Here is a 23,536-nt window from a genome sequence, read left to right on the forward strand (position 1 = left end):
CACGAGAGCAAATAACCAACTATTTCTCGGACTTTCAAAAAATGTGCCTCCTTAAATGTTTGGGAGGAATAATGTATCGATCATGACAAAATGCTCACATGGCATACAGTTTTCCTCCCTTACAAGTCAGTATGTACCGTTTTCAATTCAGAGAAAGAATGATATGTTAATGTAGTTAGCAAATACAGAACAAGAAAGACAGACTACAAATGAATACACACCGAATCACGAATACATTTGCGCGGATTACCGTTGAGAGACAAAGTCAAAGTCTTTCCTTTCAGACTTATTATCACTAATCTTCAGACAGTGCATTACGTCCCTGAGTGTTGGGGGGGACACTATTCATTCCTCCATCTTTAGTTGTGCGGGACCAGCCCACGCTATTATTTCTAAAATACCACACGTATGTCTATGATGTTTGACTGAAGAGATTAGGTTGAAACTAGTACGTTAAAAAGGTTGTTTCACCGGCTAAGATACACGAAAACCACGGGCAATGTGTTTCGCCTCCTTGTCAAAGCTGCCTAACTCTCAGCGACAGGCACAAATGCATACTGGGTTAACCCGTTTGAGGATTAAGTCCATTTATCATCTGACAGTGAAAGATTTAAATCCTGTCTGATTTCATTTTATCAAGAGGAGCACGTTTCAGACCTGTCATCTTGTCATAGATTGAAAAAAAAGATGTCTCCGTGAATGATGTAGACCTGCATCAACAGTTGTGCACGTTTGCTACCCTGACATAAGTTTTGTTCAAGAAAAAAAACGCCAGTCACTATCAATGGCCCCTGTGCCACAAATGCAGTGCTACACCTTTGAGGGGTGGAGTCTAGTCTAAGGGTGTTTTATCTTCCAAATAACTGAGATGACTGGATAACCATAAACACAGTGAGGCCCATAAATATTGAGACATGGACAGAATTCTCATCAGTGGCTCCAAACATCGCCACAATGGGCTTTACATGACACAAACAAGATGCGCTTTAACTGCAGACTTTCAATTTTAATTTGAGGGTATTTACACCCAAATCAGGTGAACGGTGCAGCAATTATAACAATGTGTATCTGAGGCCCGCCCCTTTTTCAGGACCAGAAGTAATGTAACAATTGCTGGGTGGGCATGTATGGCTGCCAACGGAACTAACTGGTTCCCTAGTATTTATTGATGAAGTGACTGATGACAAAAGAAGCAGGATGAAACCTTTCGTGTTTCTAGCGAGACTATTTTCTAAGACTAAGCCAAGTGCTTCACAACTCATCGGATGGCGCCTCACAGTGCAGATGGACAATGACCCGAAGCAAAGTGCAAAAGCAACCAAAGAGTTTTGTCAGGCAAAGAAGTTGAATGAGATGCAATGGCCAAGTCAATCACCTGACCTGAATCCGAATGAGCATGCGTGTCACTTGTTGACGACAAAATTGAGGGGAAAATACCCCAGAACAAGCAAGAACTGAAAACAGCGGCAGTAGAGACCTGGCAGGGCAATGAACTGCAGCATCTGATGATGTCGATGTATTTCAGATTTCAGCATGTAATCGACTGCAAAGGATTTGAAACCAAGTAATAAAAAATGATGCGATCGTTAATTCGTCCCATTACTTTTACTCCCTTCAAAAGTGGGAGGCACATGTGCAAACCTTTTTTAAATTTTTACACCGTTCACTGATTTGGATGTAAATTCCCTCAAAATTAAAGCTTAACGACTGCAGTTAAAGCACATCTTGCTCATTTCATTTAAAATCCATCGCAGTAGTGTTTGGAGCCAAAAAGATCGTGTCAATATCCAAATATTTACAAACCTGATGATGTAGATAGTATGAGTCTCTTTACAATGTAACATTCCCCTTGTCATCAATGAGAAAGGTTGACTTTAGAATTCCTGACACCATTGTAGCAAGGAACACAATTTATGTCGGTTCTGCGGCCATGTAGGATTTAATGGTGTTCCTTGGTTATTTTTGGTTGTTGCAGATCAGTTTATGTGAATTGTACACAGTCAAAAATGGGAATATTTCATTTTGGGGGGGACATTAAGTGGTGTTTATAGGATTACAAAAAAAAAGTATAAATGCATCACCAAAAAAAAGCTAATTGTTGTTAACTACATCTTCAAAAACACAACTTGAATTTTACTGCTCGGTCTAGCTGAGGGAAACTGTGCTTATGAAGTGGGAAAGCCCTGTGGGTATCCAGATGGAGCTCTCCCAATGCAGCCCCATTTCAACCCTGTGTCCTAGAGAAGACAGGCAAATGCAACTGGAACACTCAGTCCAGAGGGAATATAGCACACTCAGACCGTGAGAGCTTTAGCACAGCCATACTGGATGGTCACATGGTGCACATCTCTCTCTCTCTCTCTCTCGCTCGCTCTCTGTCTCGCTCTTTCTCTCCCTCCCTCCCCTAACCGGATGGATCATGCTAACTGGATGGATCATGGCTCTTGTGTGTAGCCCTTCACACCAGGGCTGCACAATTAATTGTGAAGAACGAGTTGTGTTTCATTACGCAGCAGCAATCATTTTGGCACTCTCTTGTTCTAATAACGCAGAACCATTAATGGAAATTTCGAGCCGAATGTGGTAATAATAACCTATAAACGTCCATAGCAGGAGTAAGCGGCTTCATTCGGTCAGTAAGTATTCAGTGCTGTTAAGCAGAAGGAAGGTCTCATTTGCTTGTACAGTATGCTTTGACTATCATATCCAATTAGGCAGACATCAAATTTCTAATCTGCTTCAGATACCAAGTGGTCTATTTAAATCAAAGACATCCAAGGCCATATTTCTCAAATGTTTAGAAAGTACTTGGCAACAGTCTGAAGGAAAAGCACCCTTTGACAGGAAGAAACCTTGAAGAAACACGAGTCGGGATTTGCCTTCACTGTTTGGTTCAAGAGATATCTGGCACACGTGGTGATGGAATGCCTTTTGAATGTTTGTTGAAATGCTTGAGATGTTTTCATGACATGTTCCAATGAGTTGACTGAGCCTAGCAGGTTAACTTACGACAGTGCATCATGAAGTGCCAAATTGAAATATATTCTAATTACGTGCATCTGATTTCCTATGTTTTGGTGGGCTAACCTAAACTTTGAATATACGGTAGCCTAAGGGAACTTCAAGGACAGCTTTAGACATGTGTACTTGGTTCCTCAAACAACAAAAGCAAATGTCCCTGCCTCGTGCATATTGTTACTACTGCATTGTTACCAATGATGGATCAAGCATGTACAGTAATGGTCACAGAAACTAAACCACAATTGGAAGCATAACTACCTACTGAAGGGGACTGTTGCTATTGATTTGGGCAATCAATTATTCAACAAATTATGAAACATCTTAATTGGTTAAGCTGACAGCACCCCAAAGAATAGTAGTGGCTATGAGTAAATGTTAGTTGGAAACAACTAACTTTCCCCCCTGGAGCAGTTATTTGCATACATCCTTTGCCTTCGGGAAAACAAGACTAACTGACACGAATGCCAGAACAGTACAATATTCCATTTTCCAAATTCTCAGTCATGCCTTCCAGTTTAACCTCTTAAACAATATTAGTATACACCATCTTTGTGTTTAACACAGTACTGTACTGGATAGTGAAAGTGAAGGATGTAGGTGCAATGTGACTGTAGTTTTCCTACTGTTCCTGAACTTCTGTTATTAAATCCTAAAACTGTCTGACTGCTCCACATTGAAATGTGAAAATATTGTATTATGGGGTAAATATTACTGACGATAAATGTGCCTCATAAAGTGCAGTCAGAATACAATTTGACAATTACGATCTGAGTAACTTGAAGGTGCTACTGAAAAACTCTTCAGACGGCTCCATCCTAATTCTCACCCATAAACTGACTTAAACCTAGAAATTGCCAGGTCGGCGATATGAATGACGATCTGTTCTCAATTGCATTACCTGGACAAATAAAGATTAGAAAAACGATTCAAATGAACAAGCCGTAAAAGCTCAAGTCAGAAATCTGGTTTGACTTTCAAAATGAGTCTCAATAAAACCCGAACTAATGCACAGCTATCACAACCATCAACAACAAAGACAGGCTCTGCAATTTTTTGCCCTCAGCTAAATGCCGCTCCCTGGCAGGGAGGAAAGCAGGGCATCTTTGTCAATTTGCATGCATTGGCGCTGAAGTTCAAGGCCTGAAAGCTGTAAGCAGGTCTCCATGGAGACAGGTAGGCGTGTTAAGAGCCTAAATTGAAAGACGATGTACCGCAGGCTCTGGAGGGCACATGTGGGGAGAAATGGACACAATAGAGGCTGGAAACACACAGGGAGGTGAGAGGCGCATGGACACAATCATACAGGTACGAAGAGGTGTGGATACACAAAGCACAGAGTGTATGAGCAGGTTCTGAAAGCGGGCAAAATCGAGGGTGAGATTCGTCACTGTGCCGTGAGCACGGTGGACAAATGATTCAAATTCTTGATGTCGCCTTTTAAACAGTTAGATACAAACTCGTTTAGATGAACACGTGTCCCCTCAATGTTAAAATCTACACACATTTGAATCAATTTAACAGTGTTCCAACAACCATTCAGCAATCTATAATGGGCCTTAAAGTCAGGCTTTGGTCAGTGGTAAGCTGACTTTCTGGCTACGCCGTAAACTGTTGGGCAAATACTGGAGATAAAATCCATGGTCGGAATACAGAAGAAGCATGGAAGCAGGGAAAATTCCAGTTGAGTGGGAAACAGAAACATTTAATTTACAAACTATGAAATCCATGCGCCACAAAGACAAAGTAAGAGAATGCAGTACAAAAACTAAAACGTGTTAAATTTGCTTGCTAAATATAACTTTAAGAGAGTAGGTAACTTTTTTGTTGTTGTTTTTTTTACCTTGTCCCGCGTTTCATACCACTTGATTCCTCCCACTTGGCCCACTCAGGAGTTCGTGTTGTCCCTCTCAACTAGCAGGATTACATTTCTGTTTTCCCTCCAGCCTTTGCGCCAATCCACACTTCACATTTTATCCGCCGTGTGCAGTAAAATGAGGGGCTGGCAGAGGTGCTGCTGGGAGGGCATGCACTTCGGCTGTGCAGAACCGGTTCCTCCGTGGTGTGAGACGAGAGCCACCAAAGTCTCGGGAGGTGCAAAGAGCTGGAGCTGAGAAAAGCGAAGAAGGGAGAGCGCATCAATCGCCTCGCGTGTGTGTGTGTGTGTATGTGTGTGTGTGTGTGTGAGTGTGTGTGTATGCACGATAGGAATGAAGGAGAAGTGAGAGGGAGGGACGACAATTCAGAGAAAGGACGGTGGGAGGGAAAATGTGGAAAGGAAAAGGGGAGGAGACAATTTTCCTCAATTTTCCTATTCAAATTGTTTTGAATCCCCCCCCACCCCCTTTCTCTGATATGATATATGAGCCATATACTATGTACCAAGGCGCCTTGTCAACAAGTCGTTCTTTTTCCAATTTTGCGGCTGTTTTGTTTTCCTTGGTTATATTCTCCTTTGTCAGAGCCAGCTGTGTCTTTAAGCCCGTGCACTTGAACTCCGAGTGCTTTTCTTTCTCGGTGTACTTCCCCTCTGCTGGCCCCCCAGCATACAGGAAAGACACTCAGCTTGCAGGAGTGCGTGTGTGTGCGCGTGTGCGTGTGTGTGTGTGTGTGTGAGAGGGTGAGGGAGAGGCAGATAGAGAGAAAGCACAGAGGAGAAAAAAGGGGCCAAGGGAGAACTACAGATGGGGGAAGGGAAAGGTTTGTAAATGGTGGTTCAAGGCTAGGGCAGCCTCTAGTGTCACATGAAACGGCATTTCCGAATACTGTACACTGAACTACCACTTGTGCGCCAAAATCAGCGCAATGATGCCCTAATGAGAACATGTGTTCTTTTACTATTTTAAGGGCTGCATCAATATTAATGGACTGCCTAATGTGTTTGATGACTGCTGCTGCAATATTGATTGGGAGGAATAAAGTGTGTTTGTAGCAGCTAACAGAAGAGAGTGCAAGGTTAATGTCAGACCACTGAACAGATCTGCTCATCTCCATAGCAACTGCTGATATGTTTCACAATAACGCATTTTCTTCGTGCTTAGGGTAAGGGTTTTTGCTTTCAAGCATTTGTCCCTAAAACAACTGAGAGGGAAAAAGTGTGAAAAGAGTGGGTCTGCCTGCTCACCTTGAGTGATTGGATTGTGGAGACAGCAAAGGGAGGACGAGGAGGCCAGTCTGGAGATCTGGAAAGATTCAGTCGGAGGCCAACAAGGGCACACTGTAAACTGAACCAGCCTGCACCTCTCCTCTTGCGGAGGCTTGCATATGTTCAGTTGTTCATCTGGACGTATGTGGCCCCTACAAAGGCATATATTTTGCAAAGACTCTCAAAATCTGAAGGCTGATACAGTTATAGGCTATTAAATAACCAAACAATAAGAGACAGGGTGATATTTTTTCTGGATAGTGACAGCGGACTGTTTTTCAATCCAAAGATCTTCCTATTTTGTCCTAAAAAAAAAAGGCAATATTTGGGAAGGCAACAAAAAATATTAACGCATCAAAAGTACCACAGTCGAAGACAGAAGAACGGGCATACTGTTCATTGAGATGTTGCAACACCTCTCACTTCATCCTTACCGCACTATTTGTTATTCACACAGGATAAAGAATTTGGTATATGATTACCGGTACTATTATATTGTCCATCTACGTATGTTGCTGCAGTTTGTGTTCAATCTGTTAAAAGTGTTTTAGCACCGCAACATAGACACCCTTTAGGGTTAGCATTAAGCTAGCGGACGTAAAAGTCTCGGCTATGTGGTGGTTTTAAATACCTAAAGTGTCATTTCTTTGTTTTACGTTTGGTTTGCCAATTCACTTGGACTGGGAGTGGCAACAAACAGGTGAAGCCTCTTTTTGAACAACTGTTCACTATTTGCCAAAGAGCTGCTTATTGTGAAGTCAGTTGAGTTCACGGCTCGTATCTCTAAAAACACGCACAGTAGGTTGAGTCATTCATTGTACACAGTGGACCCACAGTGGACCCCAATAGGCGGGGAACAACCTGAAATGGTTGCCAGCCAATGCACGATAAACCTCTAACAGGATTTTGTTGCCTGGCCTGATGTGTGTGCAAAGTTTAATGAGGTTTCACGCATGTTTACACCCTCAACTGAGGTCCTTTCACAAAGTTTCTTCTTTTTCCCCGAAATGGGATTTTGAGGTTTTCCTTGCCCGGCTGGGGGTTTGGATTATGGGATGTCGCCAATCTTTGTCAACTGTGGGCCTATGAAGCCCTTTGAGACTCTTTCGTAAGAAAGGGCCATACAAATCACAATAACTTGACTTAACTTTACTCTTGCATTTGATGTAGGCTTTAACTCCTATTTGGCTTTGATTAGTAACAGATAAACCCATGGGAAGTAATCCCTCATATTCCATATCTATGACATGAACATAAACATAAATTGTTTAGTTTGAAAGAACCCAATTATGCCATTCTTAATATCCAATAAAATGATAAACACAACGAAACACACATTAAATAATAATTTAATAATAATTGACGAAAAATTTAAAGCAACACTGTGTCATATGTCAGTTTTTGTTGATTATGGCGGCGCCATGAGGACAAAAGTGGTAGTGTTTTGACAAAAGTCAACTACATTTCCCATGCACGCCAGCGCGTAGTATCGTGAAATCCTGAGCTCTCGTTGGCCTGCAAGTTGGACTGAAATGCATTTCTATTTCCAGTGGCTGAATGAAAGATGAATAGCAATGAGGTATTGAATCTAATTTTGTTTAAACAATACTTTTGTTTTTTTGTTTGTTTTGGGGCTTCTGCCATGACACCAGTAATAGCGTGTAGACGTTCCGAGTTCCTTATAGCGAAAGGAGGAAGTGTGTATGCCGTAAAGCAATTCCGGACATTTGTATTTTTTTATGTGTGACAGGGTTGCTTCCATCCTCCTCAAAGTTGCTTAGTGCGAGTAAAAACAATACAGAGCCCCCCCCCCATGACAAAGTCCCATTCAACAACTTGTAAGTCAATGTTTTATCAAAAGACTTGTGAAAAATTTATATTAAGGTCGATTTCCTGCCCAGTGCTGCTTTAAAAGTTTTTTTCCCCATGCATCTCAATAGTCTGAGAAGTCTTGTCAATCTGGGTGGGCCTGAGCACACCCAGGCCCACCCATGGCTCCGCCCCTGATACTACTACTACATATACCGGTACATAATAATGGCTAAGTAAAGTACTCTTATTGGAACCTCAAGCGTGTGGATTAGATGTTGCACTAGTCAAGATGTGATTTATTTCTTGCGTACACAATCCGTCATTCTTTTCATGTTTGTTTTGTCATTTCCCAACACACTTTGATGTGGAGTGGATCTGAAATATATTCTGCGTTTTGAAGGGGCCAAAGCTGGAGTGGATCTGTAATGCATTCTGCGTTTTGATGGGACCAAGCAAGGAGTGGGAATGAAATATAGGCAATTAAAAAGCCTCAAGCAACATTCCATCGAGTGAGAAAGAGTCTGCTGGGGTTGATTTAAGGCCATCTTAACTGCTGAGAAAACATCTTTACATTGGATTTACATCCTGAGAATCTTGGAGAAGTATTAAATAATTCTGTGGAAAACTTGGAAAAATGCTTAGGTAAAAAAAAATGATAATGCTTGCATTGAGAACACAATTTATTTTGTCCTTCACTGACATAATACAGTGTTTTCATCTCAAGTGTAAATCGAAATAAAGCACTTCTAACCAAACTGCCATCTACTTAATTAAAAAAATTGCACAATGACAATATCAAACCCACGTTTCTTCAGTCAGCTAAAATTCTAGTTCAAACAGCTTTAACTCTGGCGCCATGAAACTAATCCTAAAACGTGTCATGCCTATTTAACCAAAATCTTCCTTTTTTTGTCTGCGAGGGTCTATGCTAACTATAGTTTAGCACGCTTGTTCAATGTGAAATGAGATATGAGGTTTAATACACTGCAAATACAAACAGGTATCGATCCACGGTGAAGTGGAGGAGGAGAAGGAGGAGAGAGGATGCTAAAGGTCAAAGGAGGAGGTGTTAGCTTCATTTGTTCATACCTTTTGTTGGGAAGGCAGAAGCATGTTGACCACATTAAGGAACCAGAGTGGAGGGAGTGAATGGCACAAAGACACTTCTGCTGGCAGACAAACTGGTCCCAGACTCAAGGTCGGTCAGTACCTGAGGGAAAAAGCCGGCATGTGACTCCGGGCAAGGAATGCTTACACTGATCTTGAAATGGCCTGACCGATCGATGGCATTAAGCTCCCCGTGAAAGAGAGGAATCGATATGTTTTTAAAAGCAAAGCAGGCTTCATGCGGCTTGCGCGTGTGGCCCGCACTGATGGCTGCAGACGTGTTCAGACTACAACTGCTTGCTTGAATGGCTAAACACTCATGTCCGTTAGTGAAAAATGCGTTTAATGCACGATTGTCCCAGTTTGATTGTTCCTCGCTCGCAGCATGTGTTTGAGCAGCACAAATGTCATACCAACAGGGGAAATCAATTGAGCAAGGTGATGCACAGCTTGGAAAACAGGCAAATAAACACACGGATAAATGAACCGAACGACCTGTGACGCTTAGAGAAAATTAAGTGCTTGTTTTAAGACTCTGTAATGCAATCAGTGTTCCAGTTCATAGCAGACAGGGCCTCCAGGGGTTCAGCTCAAGAACTGGTGGGATGGGCATTTGCCCCACATTGCAATCTTGACGACAAATAAAACCTAATAGAAACTCTTATTAAAAGAGAAAAAAAATACAAAATGCTCATAACATAATAAATACAAATTTGTATGAGGTTAATGATTATGGAAATAAATTTAGCATGGCCCTAAAAGACTCTGAAAAGGTCCCTGAACCATGCTTTACAAATGTACAGAATTCCTTGCCTGTACTTCTCCTCATATGCCCGTTTCAATCTTTATCACACAAAAACTCAATTTACTCTTGACTTGGCATCTGTGCCTAGCGAATGTGATGAGCTGGAGGCAGAAGGTTAGAATAATCCACACAGAAATGACACACTGTCCAAAAACACCTACACTAACAATGGCCACATATAGGTCTCAGTGGAAATATGTGGAAAAAAAGAAAAGGGACAGGATGCGAAGAGGTGCAAATAAAAAAAGCAAAGGAGGAAATTAGACTAACTCATGATGTTGTCATTGTAAAATAATAACATACCTGTACATGGAAAGATGGGTTGTAATCAGTTCTGACTTCTATTTATTAAATCCCCAAAGTAACATAAATACAATTATAAAACACAAATAATTAACTTGTACTAAAATAATGCATGTCAGATAGGGGTGGGCGATATGGGCAAAAAAAATAATATCTCGATATTTTTTTTAAAAAATCGATAACGATCATTTGACGATATTCTACAAAAAATATTTTGAATGTGCACTTGCTTCACAGACCAATTGTGGATAGACAGCGTTTGTGAACAACATCTCTTTTTAATTGCTAAATACAGCTTCTGCAAAACATAATGATATTCTATGACAATATTTAACAATAAAGAACAAAAAAAAATGATGTATAGACTTACATAGATTTTTGGGAATATTTATGTCATTGAAATGTCTCTGATGTGACATTTTGAGATGCAGTAAGTACTGGTGTACCACTGCCAACTACTAGAGCAATCAGAAGGAGAAAAGGGTGTTAACTACAGCAATCAGAATGGGGAATAAATGTATTTGATATGTGACGTGTGACAAAATGTCACCCAGCGAGAGAAAAAAAAAAAGACGTCGTCATGACAACACCCGTTCTCATATATTGGCCACCGTATTCGGAATAAAAAAGTTGAATAACAAAACTGCAATTTACCGAAAAGTGCATTTTCCCACCCATACATCGCTGTGATAAGGAGAATTGTGACTTTATTCATGTTTGGGTGCATGCTGGCGTCACACTAATAAGCCGCGTCGTACTTTGTGCAACAAACTCCTCGGGAATACAGGCTAGTTATGAATGATGCACTACAAGCGTGTAAACTGAATGTTAACCGATCATCCAGGATGTCACGTTTGACTCGCTCGCTAAAGTACTGAGTGTGTGCGTGCGCGCGTTTATATTTGTTGGTTCAACTCTGCGACTGTTTTCTAAGTGTGCGTGTTTAAGCTTTTGTTTACCGTGCTTGCGCGGTCGCCAAGTTTTCCTCGTAACCCATATGGCTCGTGGTGCATTCGATGTGACCGTTTTGGCGCATCTAACAATGTTATTCCCACCAACGTCAGTCTTGTCAACCCCAAACCATTTACAGACTTCGGACGACGTGGACTCGCGCCTTGCTATTATTCCCCGCTGGACACTCCTCCATACTTGAAACAGAGCTCGGCTGCAGTGCGGACAGAGTCACGTAACCGGGTCCTGCCCGCTAATTCGGCGAATGATTATCACTTCCTCCTCCTCTGCCGTCAACGCACACTGATTTTCAGCATTTCCTCGTACTTTGCAGCCGTCGGCTCACTCGCTTTTCGAGGCAGTATTAATACTCGATAATGTAAAATTACACATCGTGAAAGTAAGATTGACGATGATATCGATGACGATACATATTGCCCACCTCTAATGTCAGAAAAAAAATACATCTTAAATTTGAGGTTAAATTACAAATAGGATGACAACTATTACTGAAATATGAAGCAGAACTGATAATTACTTCTTTTTTTTTTAAGTTCTGGCTTTTTAAAATTATATTTATATGTACAGGACAGGTCACACATCCATACAGTACTATTAATATACAGTATATGTTTTGAGACACAAGGTTGCACTCTAGTGGGCACAAAGAGTAACGCATCACAGTGTAAAGCTGCTGGTATGAGAAACTTTGTAGCTAATGAAATGTGATGCATTGTGGAAATATTGTAGATGCTGACTACTTGTCCTGCACTATGCTCTAAAAAGTGAACACTGGTTGTTAAAAATGCATATTACATTCCTTGTCTACACTGATCAAGTGGGGTACAAAGCATACTGAATAATGGGCCGAATTTGAGCATTCACCCTACAAAGGCCGGATTGTTGGATGCCGTTAAATTATTATCCTGACTAATTATTCTGTGGTGTGGGGCGTGTTGAGAGTGATTTTTTTTCTCTGAAAAAAGTCCAGGGGCCAACAATATTTACGATAGCAAATCCTTATGTGCACTGGTCAACACCAAAACAGAAGAACAGCCAATTAGTAAGCCATTTGAAGCAAATAATAAATAAAGTAGAAACTGGTTGCATTGAGTATTTGTATAAGGTGTCTCCCTCCCAAGTCACTCATCACAATAGAAATGACAAGGAGAGTTTTCATACAGGCTAACAGTTTGCATAGCTTACTCTCTTGCTTCTACAAGTACAACTCCTTCTTCTTCTTCTGCTTTGTATTATGCAACATTCAGGATGTGGCAATACAGTGTCAAGTCAATCTTGCTCCTATGACAGACATCTGGTCTGACGTACGAGACTCACAAATGCTGGAAAACCTACTGTTTTGTGTGTGGAGTTCTTTGTTACAGCCTTGCCTTGTTTTTTTGTTGTTTTTTTTACTGTATAAATACGTTTTGAGTTGAGTTTTATTTAGGTATAGAGTCCCTCTTTGCAAATATTTCTTTATTCAGTGCTGAAATCTAGTGACAATAGCTTTAGTATTTATCGTGGATGCACAAGTATAACTACGCACAAAAACAAATTCTGACCTAAACAGTGGTATGGCGAAATGAGGTTCCGATAAGATGCCATAACTACGATCAGATAATGTCCCAACATTATTGATCTGCTTTAAGAACAGCAGTCTGTCAGTCTATGATGCAGTTAAAGTAGTGGGTAATTACTGTATGTGCACATTGTATGCCGGCAAAAAAAAATGACTCACGTTGTTATGACTGGATGTCTGCGGTCTAAAGGGCACCAGGTGGCTTGTAAAAAGGAACTACGTAGGACAGCTCTGAGATAAGCATTAGGCCCTGAAAAAAAGAAAGAAATAGTATCAAAGCAGTGTTGCGCTTATGGGATTTACACATGACAAGGATTCAGAAATGTAATTGAAAATGTTCAAATAAAACTGGTGAGAGAACCCAGCTGTAAATACATTTAAAGTTGAATGTCCCTGAAGTCGCGCAATTTGGAACTTCATATTAAAGTTGAACAAAAACATCATTGTATGTTAAATCAGTTCAGCCACTCAAGTAGGTGTTTTGGATTTACCGACGATATCTTTGCTACACAGTAGTTAACTCCTTTTTACGTTTGACAATTATATGTTAAAAAAAATAAAATGCGCCACAATTTGTCTGTCAAGGTAAGACTGACGGCTTTGCTTTTACACTTGTAAATGTTTTTACATTTAATACAAATGGTTTTACTAGAAATTATTTTTGTAATGGGCGCAGACCAGTGTGCCAGAGTACATTAACATGTGACCACATTACAAAAAGCAAGCTTGGTCCATAAGGCAAGCATACCTGATTCCCTCTACTTCACTCGATTGATGAATTCACTCATTCAAGCCTCTTTACTTATTGATTTGTCAAGCTATTTGCAGAAATGGAACTCGAACATGTAGTAGGGAAGCTAGTGTTTATTATGCTTTCCTCACACTTTTGAGGCTCTGAGTTCAACTCCCTGCTTTTCAGCCTTCATGTATAGGGATGGCATGTTCACCCTGTGTTTGTGTAGGTTTTCTCCAGGTTCTATGACTTCCTCCCACAATCCAAAAACATGCTTGTTATGCTCATTGAAGACTTTAAATTGGCCTTACGTGTGAATGTGAGTGTGAAAGGTTGTCCTTTCAAAGGGCATAGTGGGCAACCAGTTCAAAGTGTGCCCCATCTCACATACCTAACATCCCAATACCCAATGTGTGGGGCAATTTAAGACCTTTATTATGATGAAGTGACATTTTAGAGAGAAGACATGTAAAGACTCAGCTAATGAGCCCATATAGACATCAGTGTCAGATGGTCAATAGAGGGAGCCACCCCACCATACATGGTGGGCACCACATTCCACAAAAAATCCAGTGGGTTTTTTTTGGTCGTTTTTTTTCCCTGAATTGGAGCTAAATATGCAAGTCATCGACATTATAAAGAAATATTGCTGGAATTAAAACAAAAAATGTTAATCCAAAACAGAATGTTTTATCATTTAGATTCTTCAGAGTAGGCACCTTTTGCCCAATAACACCTTTGCACATCTTGGATTTTCTTGGTCAGCTTTATGATGTGGATAATGCTTTATGATCTGCAATGACTTTCAGTTCACAGCCGTGTATTTTCAAGAGTTAATAGCTTGACCTTCTTGACCTCTTAATGTGGACGAGACCATTTGAATTTGAAGGTGTTTCCAAGGTGTATTGACTGGTAGAGAGTGTGTGTGTGTATATATATATATATATATATATATATATATATATATATATATATATATATATTTATTTTATTATTTTTTTTAAGTTAGTGTTTTTAATGTGTAATGCCCCTATATACTGTACTCCAATTGGATGGCGATGCAACTTTAAGGTTGCATCTGGATAGTCAAAGTATATAAGCATATATGAATAAGCAAAGCATATAATTCCATATGAAACTTATCACACATCTTTACGATATGTATATTGCACGGGCCATTATTGACACATTATACAACTAATCGATTGTCCAATTAATTGATTGCATCTCTACAAAATATAAAATAATGAAAAATACAGCATGATGTAAGAGGAGCTTCCTTTTTTGTTAAAGTGTGAGTGATTTTGATTTTACTATAAACTTACATTGTATGACAACTAAGAATTGTATTAAGCGAGGTTGTTTCATAACAAGAAAACAGTTTTTAGTCGCACTTTGTACAACTTAAAAGCCAATCAGCGACATGGAACTACAACCATTGTGGAGACCTGGTGACGTCATCATATAACTTCATCATCCAAATTATGAAGTTGGGCACGTTGGATGAATACTGTACTTAGTATTGTACACATTTATGCATCAGAAATTGGAGAAGTTACACACAACAAAATAAAGCCAGATAAAAAGTCAACCTCCACACTACTTTTTGGTCAATAACACACTACCACGAGGAATAACAGTTTAGCTAGCATAGCTGTACATAGAAAAGGATAGAAACTTCACTTTAACCTTGACAAGCTGTCCCACCCAGTTGTTGCCTGGTCGAACGTTGTTTTTAACAGGCTTAACTGACCAAAGCATCCAATCACGAACATGAGAACGGAGAATAGCAAGTACAGTACTACCAACGTACAAGCGCATTTTTGGAGTCGCCATAACTTGAAAACAAGTGCCATGTTACCTGTTTGCCCTTGTATGGTGTGGCAGGGGCGTGGCTAGTCGCGTCAAGCTTGGATGTCTGTCGAGAGGGGTCTGACTGCAGACCGCAGGCCACGGTACAGAGCGGCCCTTCTATGCCCCGGTAAGGAACGCCCCCCCCCCGGTAAGGAACGCCTCCTTGACCGCCCCTTACGCCCCGGTACGGAATTTACATGTATCTGTAGTCATTTGATTATGGGGGCGGGTCTCGGGCTGTGTGTTTGTGGTGTGGCGGTATGGTGTTCGGGAGGGTGTGACTGTCTGCGTGCGGGACTGTGAGAGGCAGGGGTATGCTGTCAATCAAACAGCCAGGCTCACATGCAGGCAATATTGTAGTTGTTTTTAAAGACACGCCTACCAAAAACAAACTAAAACAAGCATTTTAGCGACGCGTTCCAGTAATTTGTGATTAATTAATGAAAATTGAGGACTCTAAGGAAAGTAAGAAGACCGCAAAGACAATGAAATGCAGTTACAACAAGGTCTGGGAACTGTGAGTGTGACTATTGTTAAAGTGCATCTACCTCATGATATGATGAGACTCACTAATTTCAGCCTTTATTGGGAGCTCCTATTGATAATTAATGCCTCAGAGATTTACCTTTTTACTATCAGTTTGTGTATTTTTGTAAATGCTGTATCATATGCATTTTTAGTGTCCGTCGCGAGCGTCAACTGCGTGCAGTGATGAGTGCTTGATCCTATCTGCAAATGAATAAATGTGCTTTTGATGATTTTTTTGGAGTGGATATCTGAAGTGATAAAAGCATATACATTAAATAAAATCTACATAGGTATCAAATAAATTGTTGGAAGAGGAACTTGTCAAAAAGACAATGAAATACAATACAAAAAACCCCAGCCTAGGTTTGTAAAGAAAATGAGAATGAAATACCTTTTACAAACAGTTTTGTATATAAAAATAACTTGTAAATTTAAAGGTAACTACAGTTCAGGAAAAGTTTGGAAAATCATACAAATATAGTAAGCCTTAAATGCATAAGGAATAAAAACTGTGGAGTAACGTTTTGCAAAATATAACATAGTTTCTGTATATTAACATTTGCTTTTTTTAAATACTGTATTAAAAACAGTTTAAAATGGCTTTCTTGGGTTAATAATACATGCAGCATTTGGTACACACGCGGCATTTCCCATATACCTTTTGTCCGTTGAGACTTCCTGTAGCGGGGATGGGGGTTTGTCGTTCCTTGGCAGGCGGGGGGCGTTCCGTACCGGGGCGTAGGGGGCGGTCAAGGGGCGTTCCTTACCAGGGGGGGCGTTCCTTACCGGGCATAGGGGGCGTTCTGTACCGTGGTCTGCGGTCTGCAGTTAGATACATTTGGGTCTGTCGGTTACAGGAAGTGAGTCACACAACTGACGGTAATGTTGCGTGTAGCTTGCAGCAGCCGGCAACGCGGACTTGAGAAAGAACAAGGAAGCAACATGTGCTGAGCACAATAACTCCACACAGCAGCACAAAGAGAGCCAGTCCGCGATTGCGTTAAGACAAGTCGGTTGGATATTCCCTGAACAGACATTTTTAAGTACTCAACGGTGAGTTTATTTTATGGTCCTCTATGTTTTTGAAGGGTGCTCGTGTTTAAAAGACTTTTGGGGTAACTGATCACTCTCGTGTTCACGTCGTTATTATCAGTCGCATCTACCACATGAACATGCGTACAAAATATTCCAACTACTCTAAACTATTCTATTAAAATAATAGTTCACCTACTGAGTGTTACAATATTTTGGTCGTTATAGTTTTCACGCTAATTTCGTATTTCTACCAATTGAGTAAGTTTCCACTTGGGGGGTTTCCGCACTGCCACAAAAGTCTAATGTAGCATTTCACTTTCCATCGAAACAAAATAGCCTTCATAATATTACTTTATTTAGTGTGCTTCTCACGGGGTCTCGCCGATCATCGACACGTGTTGCTTCTGCTGCTTTGTTGTTGTCTCCTTTGTGCGACATGGATGACAAAACTAGTTTGTTGGGTTTCTTCCGACCTTAAATAACAATAAAACAACCGGTCTCAAAATGGCAAGTCGCACTTGTCACCTGATTTCAGTGATTGAGGATCATTCTACACGTATGATAAATGAAAAGTGGGCTGAATATAGAGATTATAGTCAGAAAATACATACTTTTAAGTAATTTGTTTCTTAAAGAGGAACATCTGTATGATCCCAATGTTATCTGCAGACCCTGTGATACAGGCAATAAGACACTGCTGCGTAAACATACTGGCATTTTGGAAGCATTTTTGGGTCAACCACTGATTGGATGAAACACATGAACCTTATGAAAATAGGTGCCTGGGGAATTTTGAAATACAAACACTAAATGTAGATCATAAACCGACAGCAGGTGGAGTATGCTATGTTAAAGCAAAGGTGGGCATTCCGTCAATACTGATGAAAGGTCTGTCGATCGTGACTGATTGATGCCGGTTTTTCTGACGAACGACAAGAAACTTAAAAAAAGAAAAAACAATGACGGACTGAGCACTGATGGAAGTGGGATTTTGTCCATCAGTTTAATCGTCACAAACCGGGTCAAGTACCGCCATACCTCACTGATGGGCCCGCGTTTCTCTGATAACGATGGAAAAATGCCCCACCTGTCTCGTGTGTGTTTGTTTGCGAGGGTGAATACAGCAGCTTTCCTTGATTGGACTGCATTGACTATAAATGGAAATGCTTTGCGCTTCCTGTACTGTCGGTGGCGGTATGCATCAAGTACCTATAATTCGCCAATAAACTAAGAGAAGAATGAGAAAAAATAATTTTATCTACTTTCAGTTCCATAAACACAACTTCAGGATAAAAGTAAGTACAAGGTTGTATTTATCTGCAACTTGTGAGGCTAGGAAAAGAAACGGCATACAGACACAAAATTATGATAACTTTATCACTGGTAGAGAAACAACAAACTGGAAAAGACACTTGCGACTTGAACCCCTTGCGGACTAAAAACCCACTCCAGAAAGGCTGCAGCCAGGAATCAAACCCCTCACATCAGAAATGTGAGGCGAAGGTGTTTACCACTCGTTCACGTTGCTGTCCCAATTTATGTAATTAAATATACTCAACTGTCAAGGACTTTAGTTTACGACTACCATAGCATGTTGTTGTTCCGCTTCCTTAGGTAACATTACGTTTCTTTTCTGTTTCTGTGGTCGTCATCATATTTTCCTCCATGCCATCGCTGGTACCCTTATGTGGTGGCCAAAAACTCTCAAATTCTAAAGTAAAAGTAAGACTCATTAATCTTAAATCTTACAAAATATTCTGTAATCTCGTGAGATTTACTAACATCTTGCGCGATACTATAACATTTTCAACACCAAATCGTATGACTTTAGAGGCAATTTGACTATGCAGGATACTTTGTGAAGTATTAGTGGCGTACCGCTCCAATAACTTTCGACTTCAAGGTGAAACTTTCTGTCAGCCACGTGGGCAGTTGATTCAGCCAGTTTGGCAGCACAGCTGGAGTTGCCTTGGCCGTTTTTTCATCGACGTGCTCCTCTCCCCCGGTCAGGCTGACACTGGCAAACTCCTCACACGGACACACTATCTGAAGATAAACAACCAGCTCAATGTGCAGGTCATAATACTTGTCAGCTTGTATGCACTGTTGTTTGACTTTATTCCAGCTTCCTTTTGACAACATTCACCTGCATCTGTAAAATGGCCAGTTGTCATTTTCGGATTACTGTACAATTAAAGGCTATTGCAACATGACCTGAAGGAACAAATGCATATCAAAAAGGGTGCCTTGATTAAGGTTGTGATTTACATTGTTTTAGGAGTAATTTAATTCTACCTAACTGCAAACTAAAAGTATAATGAAAAACATGTTGTTCAAGTAACAAGTTCAGTATGTATCTGATAATATTAATTAAAATCAAACACTGCTTGAATAGTGTACCTAATGAAATGTCTGTTAAAGAACAAAACATACAGCTCATGGACAACTGTGCAGGGACGTTCCTTATCGCTGATAAGTTCTTGCTCTCTCACGTTGCATCGGAGTAGCTCCACCACCCAAAAAAAAAAAAGGAGAAAAGAATTCTGTACATGCAATCTGTCAGTAGACTGCTTATTAAACACCCTCGTAAAACCCAGTTATATTCATTGTTGACAAGTGCAAGTGAGTTCTCATTTTTTTCTGTACAGGCAGCAATGAAAAGAGAGGTGAAGGCTGGAGTCAACTTCTTCAAGCGATTTATTGTCGCACGAGGCAAGCTCGACGAATCCAAAGCGCAATTGTTTGCCGAGAAGCTTCAGCAGCTCTTATGCGACAAGTATGATGGCCACTGGTACCCAGATTGCCCGAGCAAAGGCCAAGCGTTCAGGTGAATGAGCACTCGTGCAACATTGTGTTGCATTTATTTTAACAATATTGCGAGCATGGCAACCTTGATAATTTTGGTTACTGTAATCTGAAGTCCGTCAAACTACGGGGGGGGAGGATTACTGTCTTGCTGTCATCACAGTTAGCCTATTGGGCTCTACGTTCTGTTTTTTTTGTTTTTTGTTGTTGACTTACTGCCACCTCGGCAATGAAAATTGTATTGAGCAACTCTTAGGCGTGTACCACTTTCAATGCTATGCTGCTGCTACTACGCCACGATAAGTTCATTTTCTAGTTCTATGGCCATCGTCATCCTTTTCACGTCATGCTGCTCTCTTCTGTGGTGCCATCACAAAAAAGCCAAAGAAAAAGCAGAACACGATTTTTTTAACCTTTACCTTTGCAGCATTCCTTTCATATTGGCTCATCATGCAATTACAAAAACAAACCTTGGAAATACTATAAAAGCCCCAAAACACTTAACCCCACAAATATTGATAATACAACCGGTATACATTTGTTCTTTTAATCATTTTATTATGGATTTGGTAGGACTTTTCACCTCTGCACTAAACTATATGAAAAAGCAATCTACCACTCTGTAGTGGAACTAGTACTGTTTATCTTAGAAAAATAGTGCAAAACTTGGTTTTATTGTGGGGATTATGTTCCAGACCCGTCCAAATAGGTGCGAATGTGGGATAAAGAAAGACCTTTTTTTTTTTGCCAATGTTACCCCTCCCATCCGCTTTAATCACACAAACACAATCTTTTGAAAACACACATTTTAATGTATTCCTCAGCCCCTCTTCACACTCTCACTTGCGACGACCTCCAGAGCTGTTTATCGCTCACTCCTAGTTGAAGTTAACTCTAAAACTGGCACAGAAAACAAGAGTGAATTAAACGTTGAATAAATGAAACCAAAATGTTCAACCAAAATCATTTAATTTCATCTAACAATGTCTGCTAGCATAATGCTAACATAGTGTCGAGTGCAATAGACCGTCTAATGAAAATGAGCATAGATGTTCATAATTATAAACCTTCAAATACATTCTACTTTACCACATGGAGAGCAGCAACACAAAAAGAGCATATACGCGTCATTTTTGTAAAAAAAATAAGTGAAAACGATTGCTTCAAAAATCTGATAAAGTGGGGATCCAAATAATGAAATTGAAGTTAACTCTAATACTTGTTCCTTTTGTTTTTTTTTTTTCTTCAGATGCATCCGGATAAATAGCAGCCTACCCAATGATGAGGTGCTCCTGAAGGCCTGTGAGGAAAGTGAGCTCACATTCAGTGATCTCTGTCTTCCCCCGGAGGTTACTGTGTGGATCGACCCACTGGAGGTGTGCGTGAGGTGAGTCACTGTCTAGAAGTTTGAGCTTGTTGTCATCAAGCAATTCAGTATGTGATGAATCAACCTTTCATCATCATCCACAGATCCAGAGAGAATGGCTATCCGTTCTCAATAGCCTGTTTCACAGGCGACGAAAAGGAGGAGGAGGACCGTGTGAACAAAGGACAGGAGGAGTCTCCCTTGGACTCGACAAACCACAACACATCCGACTATCACTCTGCCACATCTTCTGATTGCGGTTCGGCTGTGTCCAGCGACACTGAGGAGGACGAGGCAAACGATGGAGAGACACAAGGAGAGCAAGAGAAAAAAGTGCCGGTGAAAAAGCAACCAGTGCAGGGCGACACTGTCAAGATCACAATGGTGCCCAGAATCCGAAAACGCCATGGAGGTGGATCAAATAAAGTCAGATACTGCAGAAACGTGGTAGGCTATGTTTTTCTCTTTTTTTATAACAGTACATAAGATGTTGATTAGAGCCGAAAATGTCTCCTCCTTGTCTAGTCTTTTTTACGTACAGTAATGTTGTACAAGATACCGGTACCAGTACCGTACAGTGATTTTTCGGTGACAAAAACTGCTCGATAATTTTTTTTAAAAATACCGTTATTATAAAAAACACGCAGCTCACCAACTCTGTCTTAAAGGCAAGTATACATACGCGCAAACCCACGTGAGAAATGCGTTGCCTGACTAAGAGGTATTTACAGGGCATTGTGAAGAAATGCAGCAAAATATTTAGCTTAGCTTATCTTATCTTAAAGCCTGAGTGACAAGCTGAGCTTCCTCACTACATAAAGTACTTTTAGCATTGGACCTATGGGATATGTTTACAGTATGGGCTACTTATACCATTCATGCTGTTAAATGGCAGATAAGAAAAGACATCCCCAATGTATTCATGTATTAATGTTTTGGTTTCTTTCTAATTTTCAGGTTCCGGTGAGCCTCCAATATTTCTGCCAACCTGTACCGGTCTGGTCCCATTGCATGAATGGTGCCCCGGTGTTCCTCACCACAGTTGTTGCCCCTCCACCCCCGCCGCCGCCGCCACCCCATCAGGTGTTTATGCACTACTTGCCACAACCTCCTCCCTTACTGCAGCCTCCTCCACACTTCATCGTTCCTCGGGCCGCTCAACAGTCGTGGGAACCTGTGAATGATGAGATGGCCGGACTGCGGCCCTCAGCTGAGCCGATTTAGCCAAACACGAGCCAGAAAAAGAGCTTTTCCACAACTGTCACCTTTTAAACTTGTCACATTTAAAGTTATAACTTGCACATACTGTCTCTTTCATGACTAATGTTTTAATCGATATTCTCAGTTACTTATTGTCAGCAGAAGTACTGCTTTATTCGTGGGACCTATCAAATCTGCACAGTCACTTGAGTGCTTGTATAAGCTCAGGGATTCTCTGCAATACACTTTATGCCAAATAATTGCCTTTTTTTAGGTTGTATTTTTCCATTCTATTAATGCAAATGCTGTGATTTAGTGGTCCACTGTGCACACATAAGTGTTCATCTTTGTAAAATGCAATTCAGGGTTTTAGTCATTTATAGTCTTGTAGCTACATATATCTGTACAGTGACAACTGCCTGTAAATGATACCAATACTGGATGAAACAAAGACTGATTTTCACGTTTTAATGCAGTTTTCTTAATTGTATTTGGTCACTGTCTGAGATCACGCGACTAAACCCACTGATGCTGTAAATTGTATAGTTTTTACTAACAAAGAATTGCTGTATCTTGCTTTTAGAGTAGAAGTTAGGTTTTTTAATATATTAGGATTTTAGTATGTTATTTTTAATATATTAGGATTTTAGTATGTTGTAATGTGTGAAACAGGTGCTGCATGTTAATATCAAATTTACAGTTAATGTTTTGTATTTTATCCTGTTAACAATTTGGTGCACGTTAGTGTTCCTTTGTTATTTACTGATGGTTTTGGATCTGCTACGCATGTGATATCACAGTTCCTTAGTTATCTAAAGACAGCATACATTTATTTTACTGTAAATTGTTTTGGTTATGAAATTGTACATTCAGGCTTGAATGTAAATAGGTGCCCAGTGATTCTTATATAGTGTGATTATTTAATTTTTCATTAAGGTATGTTATTTAATTTCTATGCATCAGCGAAGTGTTTTGTTTTCGTCATGGCTTGTTTTCCTTATGCCATGTTATCTATTTGATTCTTAATTTTCACAAGGATTAAATCAGATCCAAAACAAGTGGTATCTGTTTTTTAATGTAGTTCAAACGTTTCCCTTTTTTTTTTTTTTTTTTAACAAATGACACTCATATTTTCATGTTTTATTTGAGATTATGTACTTGTGGAAGCATAAATACAGTAAATGTATGGAATGGAATGCATCACACTGGTGTTCCATTCTCTAATAAAAAACAGATCTGAAAATTACTTTTCGAGATGGGCTGTGTGATCGAATCAGATTTCAAAGTTATCC

At 40.2% G+C, this 23,536-nt stretch overlaps 1 protein-coding gene and 1 long non-coding RNA gene across 2 annotated transcripts in view; one reads left to right on the forward strand and one right to left on the reverse strand.

Annotated features, from left to right (window-relative positions):
- LOC147143812 (uncharacterized) overlaps nucleotides 1-15,290 on the reverse strand; it is a 30,718-nt gene extending 15,428 nt beyond the window's left edge. Inside the window, exons 1-5 of the long non-coding RNA XR_015087982.1 lie at nucleotides 15,146-15,290; nucleotides 12,883-12,973; nucleotides 9,065-9,185; nucleotides 6,143-6,315; nucleotides 4,862-5,128 (exon numbers count right to left, since the gene is read on the reverse strand). This is a non-coding gene — a long non-coding RNA (uncharacterized LOC147143812). The remainder of the gene's footprint in view (nucleotides 1-4,861; nucleotides 5,129-6,142; nucleotides 6,316-9,064; nucleotides 9,186-12,882; nucleotides 12,974-15,145) is intronic.
- Nucleotides 15,291-16,686: 1,396 nt separating this feature from the next.
- On the forward strand, nucleotides 16,687-23,490 carry LOC147143813 (uncharacterized). Its single transcript, XM_086039330.1, has 5 exons — nucleotides 16,687-16,891; nucleotides 19,522-19,700; nucleotides 20,928-21,065; nucleotides 21,149-21,491; nucleotides 22,002-23,490. Exons 2-5 carry the CDS (start codon nucleotides 19,528-19,530, stop codon nucleotides 22,266-22,268), a joined length of 921 nt encoding a protein of 306 aa, XP_085895456.1. The 5' UTR covers nucleotides 16,687-16,891; nucleotides 19,522-19,527; the 3' UTR covers nucleotides 22,269-23,490.
- Nucleotides 23,491-23,536: the final 46 nt, after the last annotated feature.

Source organism: Filicampus tigris, chromosome 8 (assembly GCF_054856515.1).
Source record: "Filicampus tigris isolate MCC_2025a chromosome 8, RoL_Ftig_1.0, whole genome shotgun sequence".
Taxonomy (NCBI): domain Eukaryota; kingdom Metazoa; phylum Chordata; class Actinopteri; order Syngnathiformes; family Syngnathidae; genus Filicampus; species Filicampus tigris.